Source organism: Hemiscyllium ocellatum, chromosome 9 (genome assembly GCF_020745735.1).
Source record: "Hemiscyllium ocellatum isolate sHemOce1 chromosome 9, sHemOce1.pat.X.cur, whole genome shotgun sequence".
NCBI classification, from domain to species: domain Eukaryota; kingdom Metazoa; phylum Chordata; class Chondrichthyes; order Orectolobiformes; family Hemiscylliidae; genus Hemiscyllium; species Hemiscyllium ocellatum.
The window spans coordinates 52,762,290-52,785,496 of record NC_083409.1 but is presented as its reverse complement, the minus strand read 5'-3'; the positions used below and the strand labels follow the sequence as shown (position 1 = coordinate 52,785,496).

Sequence of the window (23,207 nt, the reverse complement as noted above, 5' to 3'; positions counted from 1 at the left end):
GCCACTAGTCACAGAAATACTTCTGTAAGTAAAGAATATCCTTCCACTATCACCCTTCCACTCTTTCTCCCCTCCCATACAGCTGGGCCACCTGTAGCGCCATGCACTCAGCTTGTGAAGTACTCCTCTGAGGAGCCCTGCCTGCCTGGATGTCACCACTCCCCATCTCTCCCCTAATTTGGGCGCGTGAACCTCTCTGATCATGCTATCCACATGTCCTCTGGTTAATAAAGCACAATTCTAACTCATAGGAATGAACAGGATCGCTAAGCTGACCTTACCTTTTGCCATTTCTGCATGATATTCTAGAAATACAGAATCGCTGTAACCTCAGTAATCTTTGGTCTGGCATCTGCTGTATTGCCTTTCCAGGAAAATTTAGACAAATTTCAAGGGAAGTGAAATCACAAATCAACAATAATTGTTGTATTTTGCAGCAAATGGTATGTCATCTGAACCGTGAGTGTCTAACTTAAAATACAAAGGAGTATTGCCGAGAATTCTCAGAATTAGGCTAATTTTAATAGTATACTCAAGAACAATTTTCAATGCATTGACAGGCAGGATAAGTATTAATAAAGCAATCCAAGATTACACTGGTTCTTACTGAACAAAGAACAAATTAGCATCCTCAGGTTAGCCAAGATGAAAACCAGAAAACATTAAAGATTTTGATAAACCTTTTGAAAAACTGCTCAATAAAATGCTAAAAATAGGATTAAAAAAGCATGTTAATCAAATGACGAATCTGAACAGGATTCATGTAATACCACATTTTTATTTATTTAAATGGTAAAATTTGATTTACAGGCACAATGATATTAAACAATAATCTGCCAGGCATTTTGGCCACTGTGTGGGGACAAAATACGTCTTAAGGAAAGCAGTGTTCAAGTCACACCATTATAAAAAGAATGTGCAACACACACAAGGAGACCTGGATAAAGATTACAAATATTGCGTCTTATAAATAAGAAATACTGTTTTAAACATAAAATTGTATAAGTGTTGCACGTCTTTCCCAACAGCGTGATGATATTTTAAGGCAAAAGGCTAAAAACAAAGGCATAGGACAAGACAGTATGGATTTACTTCTCGTGGCAGAGAATATTGCATTCCACACTATATCATTGATCATTCTGTGCACATCTTTTCTACTGGTAGGACGTTAACCTCATACTTTTGATTAACTGATTTCTTTAAATGATAAATACTAAAAATGCATTACTGTTATAAAATAAAAATCTGCTGTACCTGGTAAGTACAGTGTCAGGAGAGGCTATTAATAGTAAAATTCAAAGTAGAAATGTATCTCCTTGCTTCAGGTATAATATTTGGGAAAGAGCGTGCAACCCTTTAGACCTGCCCAGTGCTTGTTAGATAAAGTCTGCACTCTTCATAGTAAAACTAATTCAGTGATAGTTTCAAGCACTAAATATGCAATTATAGATGATTAATTTATTAGCAATAATAATGTTCAGCAATGATAGTAATTACATACAATAATTTGGGTAAAACATATTACAAACAAAAACCAAAACAGGAAAACGCTGATTAAATTTTACATCAGGTCAGTTTGCAGAGGCAAAGTCAATCTGGTTGGCATTGCACTGACAGGATAAAGGTAAGGGGCACATACAGCTTTCTCCCCCACTGGGGCATGTGTTAGAAAAGTAACAGCTCTGACTGCCAAACCTTGCTCTCTCTCCAGTTTGTATAACAGACTTAATTTATGAATTTTCATCTGGGCCAAGTTCAGGAAATTCTCTTGCTTTAGAACAAAGAAAATGATATTTTAATGTAGTTGAGAGGAGAATTTGGTAAGGGAGGAGGGGATGGAGCATTCCAAACAGCCTAATTTAAAGACTTTGTGGGACAACTACAGATTAGTAATATTCGTATTTAAAGAATAGTAGCCCTAAATAGAAAATAAAAACTAAGCTGTGTATACAAGCAAGCAAAATACCACAGAAATATGCAGGCAATCAGAAGCAGGTCTAAAACATGGTTACTATTGATGATAGGATCTTGTGGGTGGGAAGGTAACTCACAGAGCCAATCCTGAAATATTTATGGCGTATATTTACACAAAAAGAGACTCAACATTTCCTCATACTATTCCAAGATAAAAAAACATTCACACAAAAATATAACATTTGAAATAATTAATAGCACCAGTGTATCAGGTAATTTTATTTTCTTTTGCTACGCAATGTACAAAGTTGCATAGAGTGTCGCTGTAAAAAATATGTTCTGCCTTTGATTTTGACACAGATGAAGCAGCAGTCTTGGAAACGGAAATATAGTGTAGTCCACATTAAATGCACGGTGTCAGACACTACTATTAGCATTTCACTTCGTCACAATGTAGCTGAAAGTAAGGGAAGCAGGGAGCATGGGAAATAGTTATTGCATAATTAATTCCATTTTCTAAAGAGAAGACCAGCTTTCATGGTAATTCACAACATTAACCTGGTGAATACTGTATGTATTGTTCATGTAGTGACTTACATGTCCTACCCCTACATGAATGTGGTATAATGCACAGTTAGGAGGTGATGTGGTAAAAAGCTAAATGTCAATATGTTAACAATTCTTAATCCTTCACAGCTAGTCTGGTCATTTACAAAAGGGAAAAATAATACAGTACCATAGAATATAGAGCTATGTTAATACTCATGATGCGAATGCAATAAAGAACCAATGCCTCCAAGTAGCAGGAGGAGAGACAAACCTACATTAATAGCATTTTCTTTTGTATATTTTAGCCACTATTGTGCTGCTTGAGGTTGCCCCACTGCCTTCGCATTGCAGGAGGAGTCTTCCCATCGTGGAAAAAGGTCTGATAATTCACTAATCTAATTGTGTGGAGTGACTTAAGTCAGATGCATATAGTGTGGCTTTCCCAGAATGTCCCTCCATTAGACTTGGTTCATTTGGAATCCCAGTAGCTTGCCATGTAGGTATGTCACTCGCACCTACCCCATGTCCATGATCTTGTGCTTCATCCAAGCAGCTGCATTTGATGCCTGAGGAGTTTCGTTTATGAGCCTTGGAATACTTAATGATGTTGTCAGACATTGAAAAAAATTTGGTAATAAGGCAATTTCTGTACAATGTCACTCTAGGTTTTGGGTAAGGCATGATGACCATGAAAGAGACTACGGGGTCTCCAGTGACTGGGTATTGTAACAGCCAGGAGGTAATGTTTGTTTGATGTCCTCTAGATTTTTGATGTCCTTCAGGATATCTTCAATGTCTTGTTCATACGTAATTATTGCATTAGCCTGCTCCTTTTCTGCCTTTTCCAGATCTGCCAACTTCCGTTCTAAGTCACTATCCTCCATCTGACCCTTGGCTTTCTTTAGAGTGTTCTCAATTTCTCCAAGCCGGTTAACATCTACATTATCAAGTTGACCTGAAAAATAAGCCCAGCCAAAGTAATCAATATCCCAGTGTGACAAGGAATTACTTGAAAAACATGCAACTTCAAAATTCAAACAGTATCATTCACACTTGAAACTGCAGAAGAAAAGGACATGGGCAAGGTCTTGATGAGTGTTCCTATTCTGTGTTTACTGTGGAGACAGACAAAGACTTGGGAACTTGAGGAAGTTAGTGGTAATATCTCGGGGAAATCCATATCACAGCAGAGATGTTGTTGAACATATTAGAATGTACAAAGGTGGTTAACTCTCCTGGTCCTGACCAGACATATCCAAGAATTTGGGGCGGCACGGTGGCACAGTGGTTAGCACTACTGCCTCACAGCGCCAGGGACCTGGGTTCAATTCCCGCCTCAGGCAACTGACTGTGTGGAGTTTGCACGTTCTCCCCGTGTCTGCGTGGGTTTCCTCCGGGTGCTCCGGTTTCCTCCCACAGTCACAAAGATGTGCGGGTCAGGTGAATTGGCCATGCTAAATTGCCCATAGTGTTAGGTAAGGGGTATATGCAGGGGTATGGGTGGGTTGCGCTTCGGCGGGTCGGTGTGGACTTGTTGGGCCGAAGGGCCTGTTTCCACACTGTAAGGAATCTAATCTAATCAAACACTGCTGGGGTCCTGGCTGGTATTCTTGCATTACCGTTAGCCACGGGTGAGGTCCGGGAAGAATGGAGGATAGCAAATGTTGTGATCTTATTGAAGAAGGGCTGCAAAGATAAACCTGAGAACGACAAACCAGGAAGTCTAACATCTGTGATAGGCAGGTTACTTGAGAAAATTCTGAGGGTTAAGATATACATGCATTTGGAAAGATAGGGTTTGATTAGGAGTACTCAGCATTTGCGTGCCTCTCAAATTTGTTAGAGCTCTTTGATGAAGTGACCAGGAAGGTTGACAATGGCAGGGTGGTAAATGTACTGTATGTAGATTCCAGTAAGGCCTTTGATAAGCTGGCAAATTGGATTCAAAATTGGCTTGATGGTAGGAAGCAGAGGGTAATAACGGAAGGATGCTTGCCGGACTAAAGGCCTGCGATTAGTGATGTATCTTAAGGGTCAGTTCAGGACCCATTGCTGTTTTTATCTACATTAACGACTTGGATGAGAATGTACAAAGCATGATTAGGCGGTATCGTGGACAGTGAGGAAGGTTATCAGAAATTGTAGAACATTGATCAGCTGGGAAAGTGGACTGAGAAACGGCAAATGGAGTGTAAAATCTTGCATTTAGGAAAGTCAAATGAAAGTAGGAGTTCCATGGTGAATGGTAGGCCTTTAAGGAGTGTAGTGGAACAGAGGGATCTTGGAGTCCAAGTGCATGTTTCTCTGACAGTGGAGTCACAGGTAGACAGGGCAGTGAAGGAGGTTTTTGACACAATGGCCTTCATCAGTCAGGGCACTGAGTATGGAAGTTGGGAAGCTATGTTGCAATTGTACAGGATGTTGGTGAGGCCACACTTGGAATAGTGTGCTCAGTTTTGGTTACCTTGTTTTGGAAGGATGTTAATAAACTGAAAAGAGTGCAAAGAAATTTACAAGGATGCTGCCAGGACTCAAAGTTCTGAGTTATAGGGAGAAGTTGGACTAAGACTGCTAGGACTTTTTTCTTTCGAGCGTAGGAGACTGATCAAGGATCTTATGGAATGAATAAGGACAAGAAAGGCATGGATAGGATGAATGCACTTTTCCCAGTGTTGGGGAATCAAGGACTAAAGGGCATAAATGTAAGGTTAGAGGGGAAAGAATAAAAGGGGGCAACTTTTTTTTTTCTTTTACACAGAAGGTGGTACACATATGGAATGAACCGCCAGCAGAAGTGGTTGAGGTTGGTGCATTAAGAACATTTAAAAGGCATTTGGACAAATATATGGATAGGAAAGGTTTAGAAAGATATGAACCAAGTGCAGAGAAATGATTGGGCATGGTTTCATCAAATGACAAGTAAAAGGGCCCTAATATAAAATATATGGCTATCAAGTTATACCTTAAAAACCAACTGGCATTCGGATCATAAAGGATATTTCACCAGGTAATGTTCTTTGTGAGCTACGAGACAGCATGTGAGTCGGAGCATCTTTTCTGGTCCATCAAATGGGATCAGTAAAAAGGATATTGTAAAACTCAGCCATGGAGCTGGCACAGTTGGAGGCAGTATTGGGATGGAATCCAGTTTGGAGATTCCCAGAAGACAGAGGGAAACTACCTTGGATGTTACAACACTGAAATTGGGAGAAGCAAGCATATTGGAACATAGAACATGGAACATAACAGCACAGCATAGGCCCTTCGGCCCTCAAGGTGCACTGACCTGTGGAACCAACCTGAAGCCCATCTAACCTAAACTATTCCATTTTCATCTGTATGTTTATCCAATGACTAGTTAAATACCCTTAAAGTTGGCGAGTCTACTCCTGTTGCAGGCATCTGTTCCAGGCCCCTACTACTCTGAGTAAAGAAACTACCTCTGACATCTGTCCTATATTTATCACCCCTCAATTTAAAGCTACGTCCCCTCATGCTAGCTATACCATCTGAGGAAAAAGGCTCAGAATAGTCTTGGACTGGTGTCAAAGAGTAACATAGCACAAGAATAGACCCTTTAGCCCTTCAAAGCCTGTGTCAACACATTTTGCCCTTCCATAAGGAAACGGTCTTCATTTACAGGATCCATATCCCTCCATTCCCTTCTTATTCATGTATTTGTCCAGGTGCTTCTTGAATGCTGCTATTGCGTCTGTATCCACCACCACTACCTCTAGCAGTGCACTCCAGGCACTCACCACCCTTTATATGAAAAACATGCCTCACACATCACTTTTAAACCTCACCCCACCTCCCCCAACCCCCCAACCCCGCCCCCCCCCCCGCACCTTGAACCTGTGCCCCCAGTGATTGACCCTCAACCTTGGGGGAAAAAAGCCTCATATTTTCCACTCTATTCAGGTCATTCACAATCTTATAAACTTCTATCAGGTCGCACCTCAACCTCCTGCATTCTAGTAAAAACAAACAACATCCTCGTAAACCTTTTCTGTACCGTCTCCAAGGCATTCACATCCTTCAGATAATGTGGTGACCAGATTGCACTTAATATTCCAAGTGCAGCCTAAATAAAGTTATGCTGCAACTTTATAGAATTTGCCTATCCCTTAGTATTCAATGCCCTTTCCAATGAAGGCAAGCATGCCATAAGTCTTTTTTTCAATTACCTTATCCATTTGCACTGCCATCTTCAGTGATCTGTGGACCTGCACACCCAGATCTCCCTGCATATCAATACTTCTAAGGGTTCAGCCATTCACTCCATAATTTACACCTGTACTTGACCGTATAAAATGCATTACCTCACATTTGTCCAGATTAAACTCCATCTGCCATTCTTCTGCCCATGTTTCCAACTGATCTACATCCTGCTGTATCCTCTGACAATCCTCTTCACTATATGCAACTTCACCAATTTTGGTATCATCCTCAAACTTACTAATTAGAGCAGCCACATTTTCCTCCAAATCACTTACGCAGACCGCAAACAACAAGGGTCCCAGCACTGATCCCTGCGGAGCTCTGCTATTTACATCCTTCCATTCCAAGAAGTGCCCTCCCACTGTTACCCTCTGTCTCCCATGACTAAGCCAGTTCTGTATCCACCTTGCCAGCTCACCCTTGATACAATGCAACTTCACCTTCTATAGCAGTCTGCCACGAGGGGCCTAAACATCATCATTCTGCAGAATGCAGTGTAATGTATGGATCCATGTGTGGTTATGAGGGTGAACATCTTTTATGTACTGAGTAATGTTTAGTTGTGTTGTCTTTAGTGGGTCATTTAGCTCGAGTCTACTTTGTCAAGCAATGGCACGTTAGCAAATCTAAGATTTAACTCCTTTTGCCCATAATTATTTTATGCATTTTGTTAACAAAAAATTTAATTTTAAAAATCAATTAATCTAGCGTCAATTTTAAAATTGACTCTAAGTGTGGCACTGGAAAAGCACACCAGGTCAGGCAGCATTTGAGGACAAGGAGAATCGATGTTTCGGGCATTATCCCTTCATTAGGAATATGTTGGTGTGTGTGTGTATGTCGCTGTGTCTGTGCGTGCACATGCGTGAGGGATGGGGGAGGAAGCTGGGAAAGCAATATGTAGATGCAGGTGGGGGGTGATGGTGAGAAGTCGAAGGGGAGGGTGGAATGAAGAGGTGGAAAGGAAGATGGACAGGTAGGACAGTTCAAGAGGGCAGTGCTCAGTTAGAGGACTGGATCTGGGATGAGGTGTGGGGAGAGGAGATGCGAAAACTGATGTAATCGATGTTGATGCCGGGTGTTTGGAGGGTCACAAGGCAGAAGATGAGGCAATCTTCCTCATGAGGCATTGGGTGGCTTAGATTTGGCAATGGAGGTGGCCCAGGATCTGCAGGTCGTTGGCGGAGTGGGAGGGGGAGTTGAAGTGGCCGGCAACTAGGCAGAGGGGTTGTTTGGCGCATATCCCAGAGCTGTTCCCTCAAACACTCCAGAGGTTGGCGTCCTGTCTCCCAACGTAGAGGAGACCACATCGAGAGCGATGGACACAGTAGATGAGGTGTTTAGATGTGCAGGAAAACTCTGCCAGATGTGGAAGGATCCTTTGGGGCCTTGGATGGAGGTGAAGGGAGTGATGTAGGTGCAGGTTTTACACCTCTTGCAGTGGCAAGGGAAAATGCCAGGAGTAGAGGGTGTGGTGATGGTGGGTGGGTGTGTACCTAACGAGGTGGTTGTAGAGGTTAGGAATGCTGATAGGGTAGGAGGGGAAATATTTCTCTGGTAGTGTGAAAATGTTGGAGGATAATGTGTTGTATCTGGAGATTAGTGAGGTGGAAGGAGAGGACTGGGATGATCTGGATAGTAGTAACAGGATAGGTCAGAGTCAGCATGGATTTATGAAGGGGAAATCATGCTTGACTAATCTTCTGGAATTTTTTGAGGATGTAACTGTGAAGATGGACAAGGGAGATCCAGTAGACATAGTGTACCTGGACTTTCAAAAAGCTTTTGATAAAGCCCCACATAGGATGCTAGTGAGCAAATTAGGGCACATGGTATTGGGGGCAAAGTACTGACTTGGATTGAAAGTTGGTTGGCTGATAGGAAACAAAGAGTAGTGATAAATGGCTCCATTTTGGAATGGCAGGCAGTGACCAGTGGGGTACGCAGGGATCAGTGCTGGGACCGCAGCTTTTTACAATATATGTTAATGATATAGAAGATGGTATTAGTAATAACATTAACAAATTTGCTGATGATACTAAGCTGGGTGGCAGGGTGAAATGTGATGAGGATCTTAGGAGATTACAGGGTGACCTGGACAGGTTAGGTGAGTGGTCAGATGCATGGCACAGATGCAGTTTAATGTTGATAAATGTATGGTTATCCACTTTGGTGGCAAGAACAGGAAGGCAGATTGCTACCTAAATGGAATCAATTTAGGTAAAGGGGCAGTACAAAGAGATGTGGGTGTTCTTGTACACCAGTCAATGAAGGTAAGCATGCAAATACAGAAGGTAGTGAAGAAAGCTAATAGCATGCTGGCCTTCATAACAAGAGGAATCGAGTATAGAAGCGAAGAGGTTCTTCTGCAACTGTACAGGGCCCTGTGAGACACACCTGGAGTACTGTGTGCAGTTCTGGTCTCCAAATTTGAGGAAAGACATTCTGGCTATTGAGGGAGTGCAACGTAGGTTCACGAGGTCAATTCCTGGAATGGCGGGATTACCTTACGCTGAAAGACTGGAGCCACTGGGCGTGTATACTCTTGAGTTCAGAAGGCTGAGGGGGGATCTGATTGAGACATATAAGATTATTAAAAGATTGGCCACTCTGGCGGCAGGAAACATGTTTCCGTTGATGAGGTGAGTGCCGAATCAGAGGACACAGCTTAAAAATATGGGGTAGACCATTTCGGACAGAGATGAGGAGGAACTTCTTCACCCAGAGAGTGGTGGCTATGTGGAATGCTCTGCCCCAGAGGGCAGTGGAGGCCCAGTCTCTGGATTCATTTAAGAAAGAATTCAATAGAGCTCTCAAGTATAGTGGAATCAAGAGTTATGGAGATAAGGCAGGAACAGGATACTGATTAAGGATGATCAGCCATGATCATATTGAATGGTAGTGCAGGCTCGAAGGACAGAATGGCCTACTCCTGCACCTACTGTCTATTTATCCTTGTTGTGGTTGGAAGATGGGTTTCAAGGCAGAGGTGCAGTATGTGGAAGAGATACATTGGAAGTCATTGTTAACCACATGGTAGGGAAAACTGTGGTCCTTGAAATAGGAAGCCATCTGGGATGTCCTGGAGAGGGGAGTCCTATCAGCATTCCACAGAGACCATTCCCTTCCTAGGTCCATACACCTCACCAATCCACCCTCCTTCCTTTGTCACTGGTGTGTAAAACCTTCGCCTATATCTCATCTCCATTCAAGGCCCCCAAGGATCCTTCTACATCTGGCAGAGATTATTCTGCACATCCAAACACCTCATCGACTGTGTCTGTTGCTCTCGATGTGGTCTGCCCTACATTGGGGTGACAGGACACCAACTCGCGGAACATTTCAGGAAACATCTCTGAGATACACGCACCAAACCACCCCATCACCCTGTGGCTGACCACTTCAACTCCCCCTCCTACTCCGCCAAGGCCATGCAAGTCCTGGACCACCTCAAGAGCCAAATCCAAGTCACCTGGACGCCTGTAGGAAGGAGGCCTCATCTTCCACCTTGGGACCCTCCAATCTCATGGCATCAATGTCGATTTCACCAGTTTCCCCATCTCCCCTCCCCCCACCTCATCCTAGATCCAACCCTACAACTTGGCACATCCCTCTTGAACTGTCCTACCAGTCCAACTTCCTTCCCACCCAAGAGCTCCACCCTACCTCTGACCTACCACCATCACTCCTCACCTTCATCTACCTATTGTCTTCCCAGCTACCTTCCAAGAGTCCCACCCCCACATTTATCTCTCAGCCCCCTTATCACCCCCCCATCACATTCCTAATGAAGTATGCCCGAAAATTCGATTCGTCTGCCCGTTGGATGCTGCCTGACTGGCTGTGCTTTTCCAGCATCATTCTTTTCGATTCTGGTCTCCAGCATCTGCAGTCCTCACCTTCTTCTAATCAATTTTAAAATGTCTACCATCTTTTGTGTGTTAAAAAAGTACTTAATTTCATTCCTGAAAGAGTTCTTTTATTTCAGCATCTAACCGCTACCTGGATTCCTTACCATAAGGAAACTGACCTATCTACATTACCTGTTTCCCTTAAAACCAGATTAAATCACCACATTCATTACTAAATTTCAGGGAAATATATATTTGAACCCTAGCAGTGCAGGTATTATTCCCTCCAAAGACTATGAATTTTAGAAGTGCGCACAGTAATCCAGATACATTCTAACCTAAGTTATATTTACTGTAGCAAGGTTGCATTCCAACTCATTATATACAAAGGAGGTGGCCATGGCAAAGTGGATAAAAGTCTGCATCTAAGCCAGAAACTCCAGGTTTGAATCCCAGCCAGGTCTTGTTGGCTAAGGATGGTGCATTCATAAGCCATCCAGATAAATTTCAGTATCAACATGCAAATCTTTCTAACACACACCAATGGCAGGCAATGAGTGCAGAAGAAATTCTTGGGCAACTATATGCCACAGTGAACTTTGAAGACTCTACCAAGGCTATCAAAGATCTGAATTATAACATGCACTTAAAAGCGCATGATGTCACAGCACCTCAGACTCCCTCAGTGAAGTGAAATGTCCAATATAAAAGGCCAATACTGCATTAAACTCTGATTACTTTTCTATTCTTATCAATGACACTTGGACATTTGTGTCTCTGGACTCCAAAGCCCCTTTGAATCTCCATTGTTTCCAGTTTTTACAATTTAGGGATTCAAAATAAAACTGCATAATCTAAGGTGGATAAAATATAAAAACATTAAAATAATAAATATCGATTCAAAATCTAGCAATTTAATGGAGACTGTAAATAATACTGGTTTTCCTGTTGCAGAATAAAGTAGATGTTATAGTGCAGGTGTTACAGTTATTAATTTGTGTATTTGTTATCTAAATTCACTTCACAGTCAATGTTTGAAATGAGATCTGATGCTATGATAACTGGTTTTAAAACTGCTTTGCATGTCAGATGCAATTCTGAAAGCAGCGAATAATTCCAATCTTGAGAAAATTAAATGACAAGGTTCTTTTGTTAGTTATTCAGACAAATTACTGATACAGTACCAAAATATTGGAACATTTGCAAATGTCTCCTGAGCTTTTAGAGGATTAGGACTCATTTCTGCAAGTAATTTGAAATATGGAAGTGGAAAAAGCGACAGTAAAGGTGGGAAAGATTGCCTGTAGCCTCACACACAATACTGAAATTTGTATTGAACCAGTCAATCTACTACTTTGTACCAATTTGACTGAGGAGATAGGCTGTTTTCAAAACATATTGCATCTGGGGAAAGTAGAAAGCTTGCATAAACTAACAAGATGAAGTGCGTGCACAGGTATAGACAGAATCCTTGAATCATTCGTCATTGAAATATAAGTTAAAATGAAGTTGAACGAAAAATTTAATTTAAGCAAATGGAACACACAGATGTTGGGAATCTGAACTGAAAGCAGAAAAATGTTGGAAATGCTTATGTCAGACAATGCCTGTCTATTCGGTCATGGATGCTGCCTGATTACTTCTAGCATTTTCAATTAAATAAATGCAACATCTCTATAAATAATGTGTAATGTGCACGAAGTGCCAAGATAGGTTACATCTCCCATTCTAGAATGAGCTAGGACAACTGTAGAAATCAGGCAAGTGCTGAAAATTTTATGTTATGATCAGAATTGCTCTCCCTAAAAGAAATCAGATGTAAACGTTTCAAATGTATAAAGGGTGGAGGACAAAATTAAACACTCAACATTATTAAAATTGTTTCTCAATATTATACTGTAGCCTTATTTCACTCAAAATGAGTATTTCCTTTACAGTGCAGCATAGTTATAATTTTCAACATCAAAATCAGTATGAACTTATCCTGAGTCCTTTCATTACAAACCACTACTTTGGAAAGTACCTGCTATCTGGCAACATCCATCATTGAGTCCAAAGTCTTAATCTAGGTAAAAGCTCATGCACACAGTGTCTATGGCATCAGGTAGCTAGTTTTAAAACATGCAGGAAATTTTACATCATGCACTATCTGGTTATCTTAAAGGAACACTAACATTTCTAATTTTACAAAAAAGTAGATTGTCAGGTATGTTGGCAAACACTCCAAAACTTTTAAGAAATTTAATTGTTTTAGTAGGTTGTCAGCAATACGACTAGTTTGGTTTTCTGGATGGTATCCTCCGACAAACTATTAAAACAATACATCACATATGTCACAATCAACCTTTTTTGATCAATGCTGCAACCTTCACACTGATTGGGAAGATACATGCAGAGTGGTGAAATTACTGACTTGAATGGTAGGTGGCAAAAACTTGTTCACATCACTGATGGGACATAGGCTACAGTCTTGATTTGTTATAATGTGGCTGAAGATGCTTGTTCAACACCAGCTATTTTACTTCAATGGCCTATGGCCACATTGTTCACACTTGTTGCCAACTACACAATGACTACTAGTGGAAAATTGCAAACAGACAAAAGCTAAAAACTTGGGAAATTTTTCCACAAAACAAAATGCATGTACCTGGAAGCCATGCAAAGAAAAGGTCAGGGCCAGCCTTTACCAGAAGCTCAAATGTGTCCACGTAATGCAAGTCTGCTGATTCATTTGACCAGCCTAAGTTAGGCAATGTAAGCCCACTAATACTTACCCAGTTCTCCCAACAACCTATTGATGGTATTTAGCACACCCTGCACAGCCTTTTTGGCCTTTCTTGCCTGCTCATCTGCCTCTTTTGCAGCTTGAGAAGCCTAAAGGAACAATGTGACACTATGGTTAGAATTCTAAAAATGCTTTATGTATTTCTGATCTGATGTAATACAGTAACCAGATAAAATGAATTTTAAGAAATGTGAATACCCTCACCATATCTGCCATCATCATGTCTTGGTCTGCTTCATTCTTCTTCCCTGCAAGTTCATCCTCTGCTTCTTTCAGTCGATTCATCATGTCACTGACTTCAGCCTCCAAGGCCATGGCATCATTAAAGGTGTCATCAGCATCCTGTTTTGTCTTAGCAGCATCCTACAAAGACAATTATTGGCCAAGGATTTAACCAACAGTTAAAAGTTGTGCTTAACCAAAAGGCTATGGCACTCAAGTGAAATGGCTCAACTGTATCTGGATTTACGTTTTTTTCTTTGAAATGCTCAGTTATTCTTTAACTTATTGCTAACAGGTAAAATGGATGCTCTGAATTGTAATATTCTGTTTGTTCCAGAAACCCATAACACCAGCATAAAACTTCACATATAATTGCAGAGATATAATTCATTCACTTTAACCAGCTATCTTTCCTTTATTTTAGTTCCTAAATTTTTATGTTGATACCACCTAAAACATGGAGATCTAAATCTATGGGTATTTCATATTATAACGATTAAGACTTCATATTGCTTAACAGTATTGTCTACTTCAACCTTGATCTGGATAAGAGCAAATATTTAATTCTTATCCAATTATCAGATAGGATAGATTATATATCAGCATCCACCATTTTCAAAGGAATGAGGGTTGATGGTGAAATCACCCAGCATAACGAAAATGATAATATCCAGTTCTAAGTTAATTTTAATATGCAGCTTTAATTAAGATTTCTATCAGATATTGAATCACTTAAAAGGTAGTAACAAAACTCGACAAAATTTAATTATTTTTTGAATTCCAGAGAATCGTGAGGGCTAATTCAGTCAAAGTATTTACAATCATATATCGTTCTGAATTGATCTTCCAGAATTCAAGAGTGAATACAGATTAAAGTAATAAATGTGTTTGTATACACCGAAGGATGAAAGAATCAAGATCCCAGGCAGTGGATCAAAATTTTTCCACTGAATAACACACTAATAACTGGTGAAAGCAGGCTACGAGGATGTTTAAGATTTGATAGAATTCTTTTTAAAGCTGTTAACATAAAATGAAAACCTTTTTACCTCCTGTAACAATTCTGCAATTTTCTTTGCATCTTCAGCCTTTTTTTTGGCTTCAGATGCATCCATTCTTGCATTCCCCAGTGCATCTTCAGCCTGTTTTGTCTTTGCATTGGCTTCATCAATGGTCCTCCTGATGCCCGGTATCTTTTTCAAAGCTTCTTCGGCTGCTGTCTTGTTGTCGTTGACTCTCTTGTCAAAATCTGCATGAAAATAAATCATTTTGACTATGAATACTTGGACATGATTCAGAGCAGCTGGTGTTCTTTTGGTTAATATTTATTCATTTATTGGCATCAGCTTAACCATTGGCAAGATCTGTTGCATTTTTCCTTTTACTCTCTGGAATAATTTTAAACAGCAACAGAGGTCCATTCCATTTCAAAAAGTACATGTGACCATATTCTTGAGATCAGTCACTTTGGTGAAAAGGGTGTGAGGGGGGGCATGGATCATGAAGGGAAGTCAAAGAAAGGAAGGAAACAGCATCTAAGGTTACTATTCAAATACCAGAACAATGTGGCTAACTGAACTGAAAGGCGAGGTGTACATGTAATTGTACTGATGCTTTATTCTGCCCATATGTATCTGTAACCTTTTCCTCAAGTTATACAAGTGACAGAATAAAGCTGAAACTGACCATGCAAAGATATTAAGGAGGATATCTAAACAACTCATGAAAAAAAGACTATGACACCTTTGCTGAAAACATAATGTTTTCAGGATGTACCAAACCACGTCACAGTCAAATGAATACTTGTGATTTCGTTATTGTTACTTTACAATTAAATAGATTTACATACACCAAGATCTCAAGAGATGAGTATGTGCTCAAGTCCCAGAAAGAAATATTTATTCCCAAACATCCCATTGAGATACATTAGAAAAGGCAAGAAATCAACACAAATCTATGAATAATCAAAATAGTTAAGAGGTAATTATATATACCAGTTTTAGAAACACAATTGCATTGACCTAGAATGTTGTGCAATTTTACAGAAACTTGAACCCAAAGAAACTAGAGTGCCCAATACCATTCAATCATTCAGTATACAAATATTCTCTGCTCTCTTTCCAAGTTCTTCTAAAGATGGCATATGTCAGAATTTAAGAGCAGAATAACAACACAGAGCTGAAACAGAAAAACTACCTGGTCTTGCCTTGGCCATTTTAGAATTCAAAAATCTTTTTTTAAAATTGGGTGCATATTATACTTTATTAGCGAGGTGCATCAGTTTACAGACCTTGCAAGTTTTTCAGAATATCCTGAGCCTCCTGCAGGGTAGCCTTTCCCTTCTTGGCAGCATCTTCAGCCAGGGCTTTAGCAGCATCTGCACGGGCGAGCAACTGGTCAGCAGTCTTTAAGATACAAAATAGATCAGAATGATTATCTTCGCAGTCAACTCTGGATTGCAATTTGCAAGTCTCTTTTATAGCTATAAATCTCAGGTTCCATCATTGTTTGGGTTATTCAAATTTTCCAAATCCAATGCTTTTTTAATTTTCAATATTTCAGTCATATACTGTACACATTACGTACAAGCTTCTTCGAAGTGAAGACCACTTACTCTAAGCAGATTTAAAGTTTTAATTTAGGCATTCTCCTTGTCCTCCCCTGCAAACATTTTAAAAGCACAAATAGCTAATAGTAGACATACAGACCAAAACTGGGCACAGAAAACATATGTGAATGAAGCAAGTCCTTATACAACCCAAAGGTAGGATGAGTTTTGCACTAATTATAGTAGAAACACATTTGGTTTCCACTTAGTACACATAATAGTTATGGTGTAGCAAGTGGCCATTTGACCCATCAGTAACTGCAGTCAAAGAGTGTGGTGCTGGAAAAGCACAGCCAGTCAGGCAGCATCCAAAGAGCAGGAGGATGACGTATCGGGCATCAGGCCTTCAGGAATTGGATCCTTGGATGCTGCCTGACTGGCTGTGCTTTTCCAGCACCACATCCTTCAACTCTGATCTCCAGTTCTCACTTTCTCCATCTATAACTGCACTAGCTCACTGAGCATTTTGACTTCATGCCAATGTTCTGCCTTTCCCCTGTACTTTGTTTTTACTGAAATGTTCATCTATGCACTCTTGAAATGTTTTACTTAAGCTTGCTCCACCATGTATCTGGACAGTGCATTGTAGACCTTTAAGTACCTCACCATTTTTTTTGAAAAACAATTCAAAACTATACCCTCTCATTCTTGATCCTCTTATGAGTGGGAACAGTTTCTTCCCATCTACTCTGTCTAGAATCCTCTCAATTTTCAAAACTTCTATCAAATATCCCTTCAGCCTTCTCTTCAAGGAAAAGTCTCAAACTCTCTGATCTAACTGAAGCTTCTCATCTGAGACCATAAATCTCTTCTGCACTCCAAAGCATTCACATCCTTTCAAACTCTTTTATTCGAGCTCCCCATGAATGAAATCTAGAACTTTATTAACAAGTCTCTAGATGTATCTTTCACCTTTAATGACTTATGCACATATACACCCAGGTCCCACTGCTCCTGCTCAACAATAAGAATCGTACCCTTTGTTCCAAAGAATATGGAGAGATGGTGTAAAACAAAGTGGTCACCTCACTTAGAATCATACAGCACAGAAGAGGTCCTTTGGCCCATCGAGTCTGCACTAAAAACTGTTCTAAATCTACATTAGCCCCACCCTGCAGAACTTAAGAGTCATTGAGATGCACAGCATGGAAACAGACCCTTTGGTCTAATTCATCAGTGCTGACCAGATATCCTAAATTAATCTGGACCCATTTGAAAGCATTTGGCTTATATCCCTCTAACCTTTCTATTCATCCAGATGCCTTTTAAATGTTGTTATTGTACAATTCTCTACCATCTCCTCTGTACCCCATCTAGTGCAATCACATCCTTCTTATAGTGCAGTGACCAGAACTGCACGCTTTACCCTATCCTTTTTAAAAGGCAGAACCACATTAGTTGTCTTCTGGCACCTTCCCTGTGACCAGATGGAATTAAAAATTTGGATCAGAGCCCCGTTAATTTCCTCGTCTCCCACAGCTGCCTGGGATACAATTTGGATTTATCCAATTTTAAGCTCATCAAAAAATTCAAGGTAGCAATGGGTCCACTAACTCCTCACATCCTATGTTAAACTGCTCAAGAACCTCAGTCCCTCTTCCTGAACTGTGTACTTATGTCCTCTCCTCCTCCCCACCCCCCAACCAAAGTGAAGACAGATGTGAAGTAATCATTTGACACTCTACCTACATCTTCTGGCTCCACATACAGATTGCCCTCTTAGTCCCTAGTGGGCCCTCCTCTTTCCCTGGGTATCCTTTTCTCTGAGATATACTTGGAGTACCTTGGGAGTTTTCCTAATCTTACCCATCAGTGCTTTTTCTCATGCCCACTCTTTGCTCTCCTAATTACTTTGAGTTGCCTCCTATACTTTCTCTCCTCCATTAGTGGCCCCTGTTCATTTGTTGGCTTTGTACTGGTTCAAAGTCAGCCTATTCCTTCTTATCCAGTCCTGAACATTCCTAGATATCATAGGTCCTCTGGGCTTGCTGTTCCGACATTTCATCCTGAAGATAACACGTTTTAGCTGTACTCTCCCCACTGATCCGATGCACATTTACACAGAAGTAACTGTTTCTAATCTTACTTTGCCCAGATGCTGCCTTATTTTAATAAAATCAGTCTTTTTGTTTTTCCTTTTCCAAAACAAAATTAGAAGAGTACAATGTTGTGGTTGCTATCACCAAAATGCTCTCCTGCTGTCACCTTGAACACCTGTCTGGCTTCAACCCTAGAATTAGGTCTAGCACTGCACCATCCCTCATTCTACATGGATATATAAAGAGCTCTCCTGTCTATGTTTCAAGACATCTGTCCCTTCTAGACCCTCTAGATTATGACTATCTTAACTAATGTTGGAGATTGAAATCCCCCTGCATTATTACCCTTTTATTGTTTTTACACCCCTCAGGTCAATTGTCTACGTGTTTGCTCCTCTATTGCCTGCAGTCTATTCAGTGTCCAAGAACACACTCCCAGAAGTGTGTCTACCTCCTTTTTTATTCCAAACCTCTACCCACAAAGTCTCATTTGTAGACCCTTCTATAATATCGTCCCTCACTGCAATAACCAACTCCTTAATTAGTAGTGCTTTACTTTCTCTTTTCCAATCTCCAGTCTTGCCTCAAGATTCTATATCCCAGATCCTACCCCTCCTTTAATCACGTCTCTGTGATGCAGCAACATCACAATTCCATGTGTCAACCCAAAACCTGAACTCATCTGTCTTACCTAGCATCAAGTAGAAGCCATCCAGCCTCACCTTACTCCCTTAAAACTCAACATGGCTGCATTCCCATTGCCTCAGTTCCTTTACCAAAAGATGCTATGTTTCTAACTGTCATCAGTTTGTGCCCCCTCCCTCTGCAGAACTGATTTAAATTCCTCCCAAAGAGGATTAGCAAATACACCTACACGAATGTTTGTCCACATTTTGATTTGGGTGCAGACTGGGATGTTTGTACAGGTCCTACCTTCCCAGAAACAGCCTTAGGTGATCCAGGAATCTAAAATTCTTCCCTCCTGTCTCAACTCTTCAATCTCACATCCATCTGCGCTATTCCCTATGTCTGCATTTGCTAGCACGTGGCCAGGAATAATCTAGAGATTACAACCAGCAGAGGTCCTGCTCTTCAGCCAACTGCCTAAATTCTTGATGTAACTTCATCCCTCATTGGTTCAAATGATATAGTGTACCATGACATCATTCTTGTCAGCCTCCTCCTTCAGGAGGCCCTGTATCCACTCATTATCATTCCTGACCATCACCAGGAAGGCAACACATCATCCTAGAGTCGGGTCCATGGCTACAAAGTTTAACTGTTCCCTTAGCTAATTAATTTCCTAATGCTATTTCTCCTGCTTTCTCCTTCCTCCCCTCCTGTGGTGAGAAGCTTGGCTGTGTCTGCATGCCCTTGAGGAATAGCACCCTTAGCAGCTTCCAAAACGGAAAGCTGGATTTGTGAGCACGACTCCAGGGGACTCTTGCCAGATTTACTATCACTGTCTAGTTATCACCCATCTTTTCATTCCTCCAGTCTCTTGACTGGAGATATGAACCCCTCTCTAACTATGCTCTCAGTCCCATAGCATCGCCAGCTGCCACACGAGATATGAAACACTGAGCTCAAACTTCTGCCATTGGGTGTACTTCCTGCACACATGGTCATCTAGGATGCTGGCAGGATCCATGACTTTCCCACATATGCCAGGTCACACATTCCACTCGACTGACCTCACCTGCCATGTCTTGAACTTAAGTTAGTCTCACTTGCTAACTTTTCTAATTACATAATCTTCCCTTTATCACTCCCTTTATGTTAACTTTAGCTCCTCCACTTATTCTGACTTTCCTTCCCGCTGGTGTTTCTCAGATAATAATTTAGAAACTGGTTTAGATTAGATTAACCATTAGCCCCAGTTAACTATCCAAACTGCAGCAGCCCATCTACAAAGAGAGATTATTTTTACTTTCCTTAGCCCTAAAAGAGACTTAACTATTTACCTTTTAGAATTAACCCCCACTAAACAATTCATGTAATTAAAGAACTAGCAGCAATTAGTACCAGATTCTTCTCTAGATTGAACTCTATCTGCCACCTTGCTGCCCAGTCCATCAACTTGTCAGCATCCTTTTTAAAGGTTTAAACTATCCTACTCATTCTTTTATCTTTACTGTCACTCACAAGCTTTGAAATTTTCCTGCTTACACCAAACTCCAGATCATTAGCAGGGAACATAGGGGTTTGAATGCTGACTCCAACAAAAACCTTCCTCCAGTCAGTAAAATACCCATTAACCATTATTCTTTTGCACACATCCCAGCCAATTTTGTATTCTCGTTACTGTCAGTTTTATTCCAAGGCATATAAGGTCCCTCAAATCTGTGGCTTTGTGTCTGAGACTTTAATGGGCCTGGTAAATATTCCACGTTCCTTTCCAGCTTTCTAAAAACAAAATTAATGGGTACTCATGCATGGTGTAGAGATGGCTTACGTTTTCTGGCTCTTTATATACAAGCCAACACTTGTCTATAAGTAGCATTTGCTATTTATCCAACAACTCACTTCATCGGAAAGTCAGTGAAAGTCTCCTTATGGCCATATATTCCCCACATGGGCAATAAATGCTGCTACAGCCAGCCACAAACATGTTTCACAAGTGAATTTTTAAAATTTCTTAGCAGAATTCAGAGCTAATCCAATGCTCAGTATTCCTTCAAACAACAAATTTATCGATACACATAGTATGCTTCCTAAGACAATACAGTGTTCTGTTTCTAGAATCCTGTACAATGTCCCTAGTTATAAGCCTACTTCTCGATAAAGATAACAGAATTTGCTACCATTCTGTCTTTGATTTAGGCCTTTGATGATATCTTGTCATTAAAATGTAAATGTCATATTCTTATCATGCTCTCTTATCACTCTCTATTCTGAGGCTTGCATGTCTTAGTCAAGGAGGAGAAAGTGAGGACTGCAGATGCTGGAAATCAGAGTCAAAAAGTGTGCTGATGGAAATGCACAGCCAGTCAGACAACATCCAAGGAGCAGGAGAGTTGACGTTTCGAGCATAAGCTCTTCATCAGGAATTCCTGATACCTTATTCAAGGTCAACCTCCACATATCTTTCTCACTCATTTTTTCTCTTCTTCCAACGTTCTCCTTCGCCACATTCTAACAAATGATTAAATAAAACTGAAAATAAATATAATTAATAAAATGAGAAAAAAAGGTGCAAGTTACATTCTATACATATGAAACATTTTGGAAAGAATTAAGCAAAGTGCACAAACACAGAGTTAGATTTTAAATTCTTACAACAAAGCTGAAATCTGAGTTTTACCTGCTGTTCGGTTTTCCCCTTTTCCAAAAGACTCCTGACTTCAGTTTCCTTTGCTTCCAGGTCATCCCGCATATCATCGTAATCCTTCACTTTTCTGTCAATCAAACCATCTAAATCTGCTGCATCCTTTTTAATCTTTTCTGCTTCATTCTAAAAGATGGGAATGTTATTTTAATTTCAGTTTAGAAAACATACATGCTCTCCCAACTGTACGCTCATTATTAAGAATGATCGCTTGTGTGACACAATTCCTTATTATGATTGACCAAGTTACCAAATGGGATAATTTGCCTTATAGGTAAATTATGTGATAATATGCTTATTTCATTTTTTCACCACCTCCTCCCAAGCATCTGAAAGACTGGGATGCATTTAGTGTAGTGTCATAGTAACAAACCGTTGCTCTTCAAGGTGGGCGATCAATGGGAAATCCTAATTTGTTTCCGAGAGCACTGCTCAGCCTCCATCTATAGCTTTCAAAATACACTTAGTAAAAGACATTCCAAATAAGACAGAAAACCAAATACCTCTAAACCCTTGGTGTCCACAACAGGCAAACTCGTCAGATTGGCATAGATTTGTAATGCTTTGCTACCAGCTTCTTCTGCCTCACTGTGTACTTTGGTAGCTTGTTTTTCCAGCTCTCTGGACATATTTTTTGCTGCATCATACCTATTTACAAGTTTTACATCAGTTAAAATACAAAATGTAACCATAAGCAGAATCATTAATACATCCTAAATGTTCCGATTGACCATGATTCCTATTTTACGATTAAGAGCCTGCATTGGAATTTCACCTGGAAACAATCCTTGCTGGGATAGACTTATTTTAAAAGGATTCTATAGTACTCAGAAAGTAAAGTTTGCTGTCTAAATGGATTAGAAATACCAGTATCTGCGTAGGTGATTGATTTACAATATCCTTCAAGATCACATTGGGAACAATTGCTGGACAAGGAAATGCACAACAGAAATGTGGAGGAGCACTTGTTGTGAGTGTTGGATAAATTTATCCCACTGTGATAGGCAAGGAATGGTAAGGTGAAGGAGCCTTGGATGACAAGAGTAGAGGGGCTTCTTGTTAAGAGGAAGAAGGAATCTTAAGATTGAAAAAGCAAAGATCTGGCACAGCTTTAGATTACAGGTTAGCGAGGAAAGAACTCAAAAATGGACTGAGGAGAGCTGGGAGGGGCATGAAAAAGTCTTGGTGGGAAGGATTAAGGAAAACCTAAAGACGTTCGACACGTACGTGAAGAATAAGAGAATGATCAGACAGAGGGTAGGGCTGATCAGGGATAGCGAAGAGAACTTGTGCCTGGAGTCTGAAGAGGTAGGGGAGGCCCTAAATGAGTTTTTTTGCTTCAGTGTTCACTAGAGAGAGGGACCTTGCTGATAGTGAGAACACCGTGTACCAGGTTAATAGGCTTGAACAGATTGATATCCGTTGTGGTTCTGTTCGCCGAGCTGGGAGTTTTTGTTGCAAACGTTTCGTCCCCTTTCTAGGTGACATCCTCAGGGCTTGGGAGCCTCCTGTGAAGCGCTTCTGTGATGTTTCCTTCGGCATTTATAGTGGCTTGTCTCTGCCACTTCCGGCTGTCCGTTGCTACTGACAACCGGAGCGGCAGAGACAAACCACTATAAATGCCGGAGGAATCAGCACAGAAGCGCTTCACAGGAGGCTCCCAAGCCCTGAGGATGTCACCTAGAAAGGG

At 40.7% G+C, this 23,207-nt stretch overlaps 1 protein-coding gene across 1 annotated transcript in view; it reads right to left on the bottom strand.

Moving 5' to 3' along the window:
* Window positions 1–758: 758 nt before the first annotated feature.
* Window positions 759–23,207, bottom strand: part of lamc1 (laminin, gamma 1) — a 295,283-nt gene continuing 272,834 nt past the window's right edge. The window contains exons 22-28 of the mRNA XM_060830312.1: window positions 22,021–22,165; window positions 21,494–21,643; window positions 15,833–15,947; window positions 14,592–14,791; window positions 13,525–13,683; window positions 13,310–13,409; window positions 759–3,418 (exon numbers count right to left, since the gene is read on the bottom strand). Coding sequence (XP_060686295.1) covers window positions 3,162–3,418; window positions 13,310–13,409; window positions 13,525–13,683; window positions 14,592–14,791; window positions 15,833–15,947; window positions 21,494–21,643; window positions 22,021–22,165 — 1,126 coding nt within the window. The 3' untranslated portion in view covers window positions 759–3,161. The remainder of the gene's footprint in view (window positions 3,419–13,309; window positions 13,410–13,524; window positions 13,684–14,591; window positions 14,792–15,832; window positions 15,948–21,493; window positions 21,644–22,020; window positions 22,166–23,207) is intronic.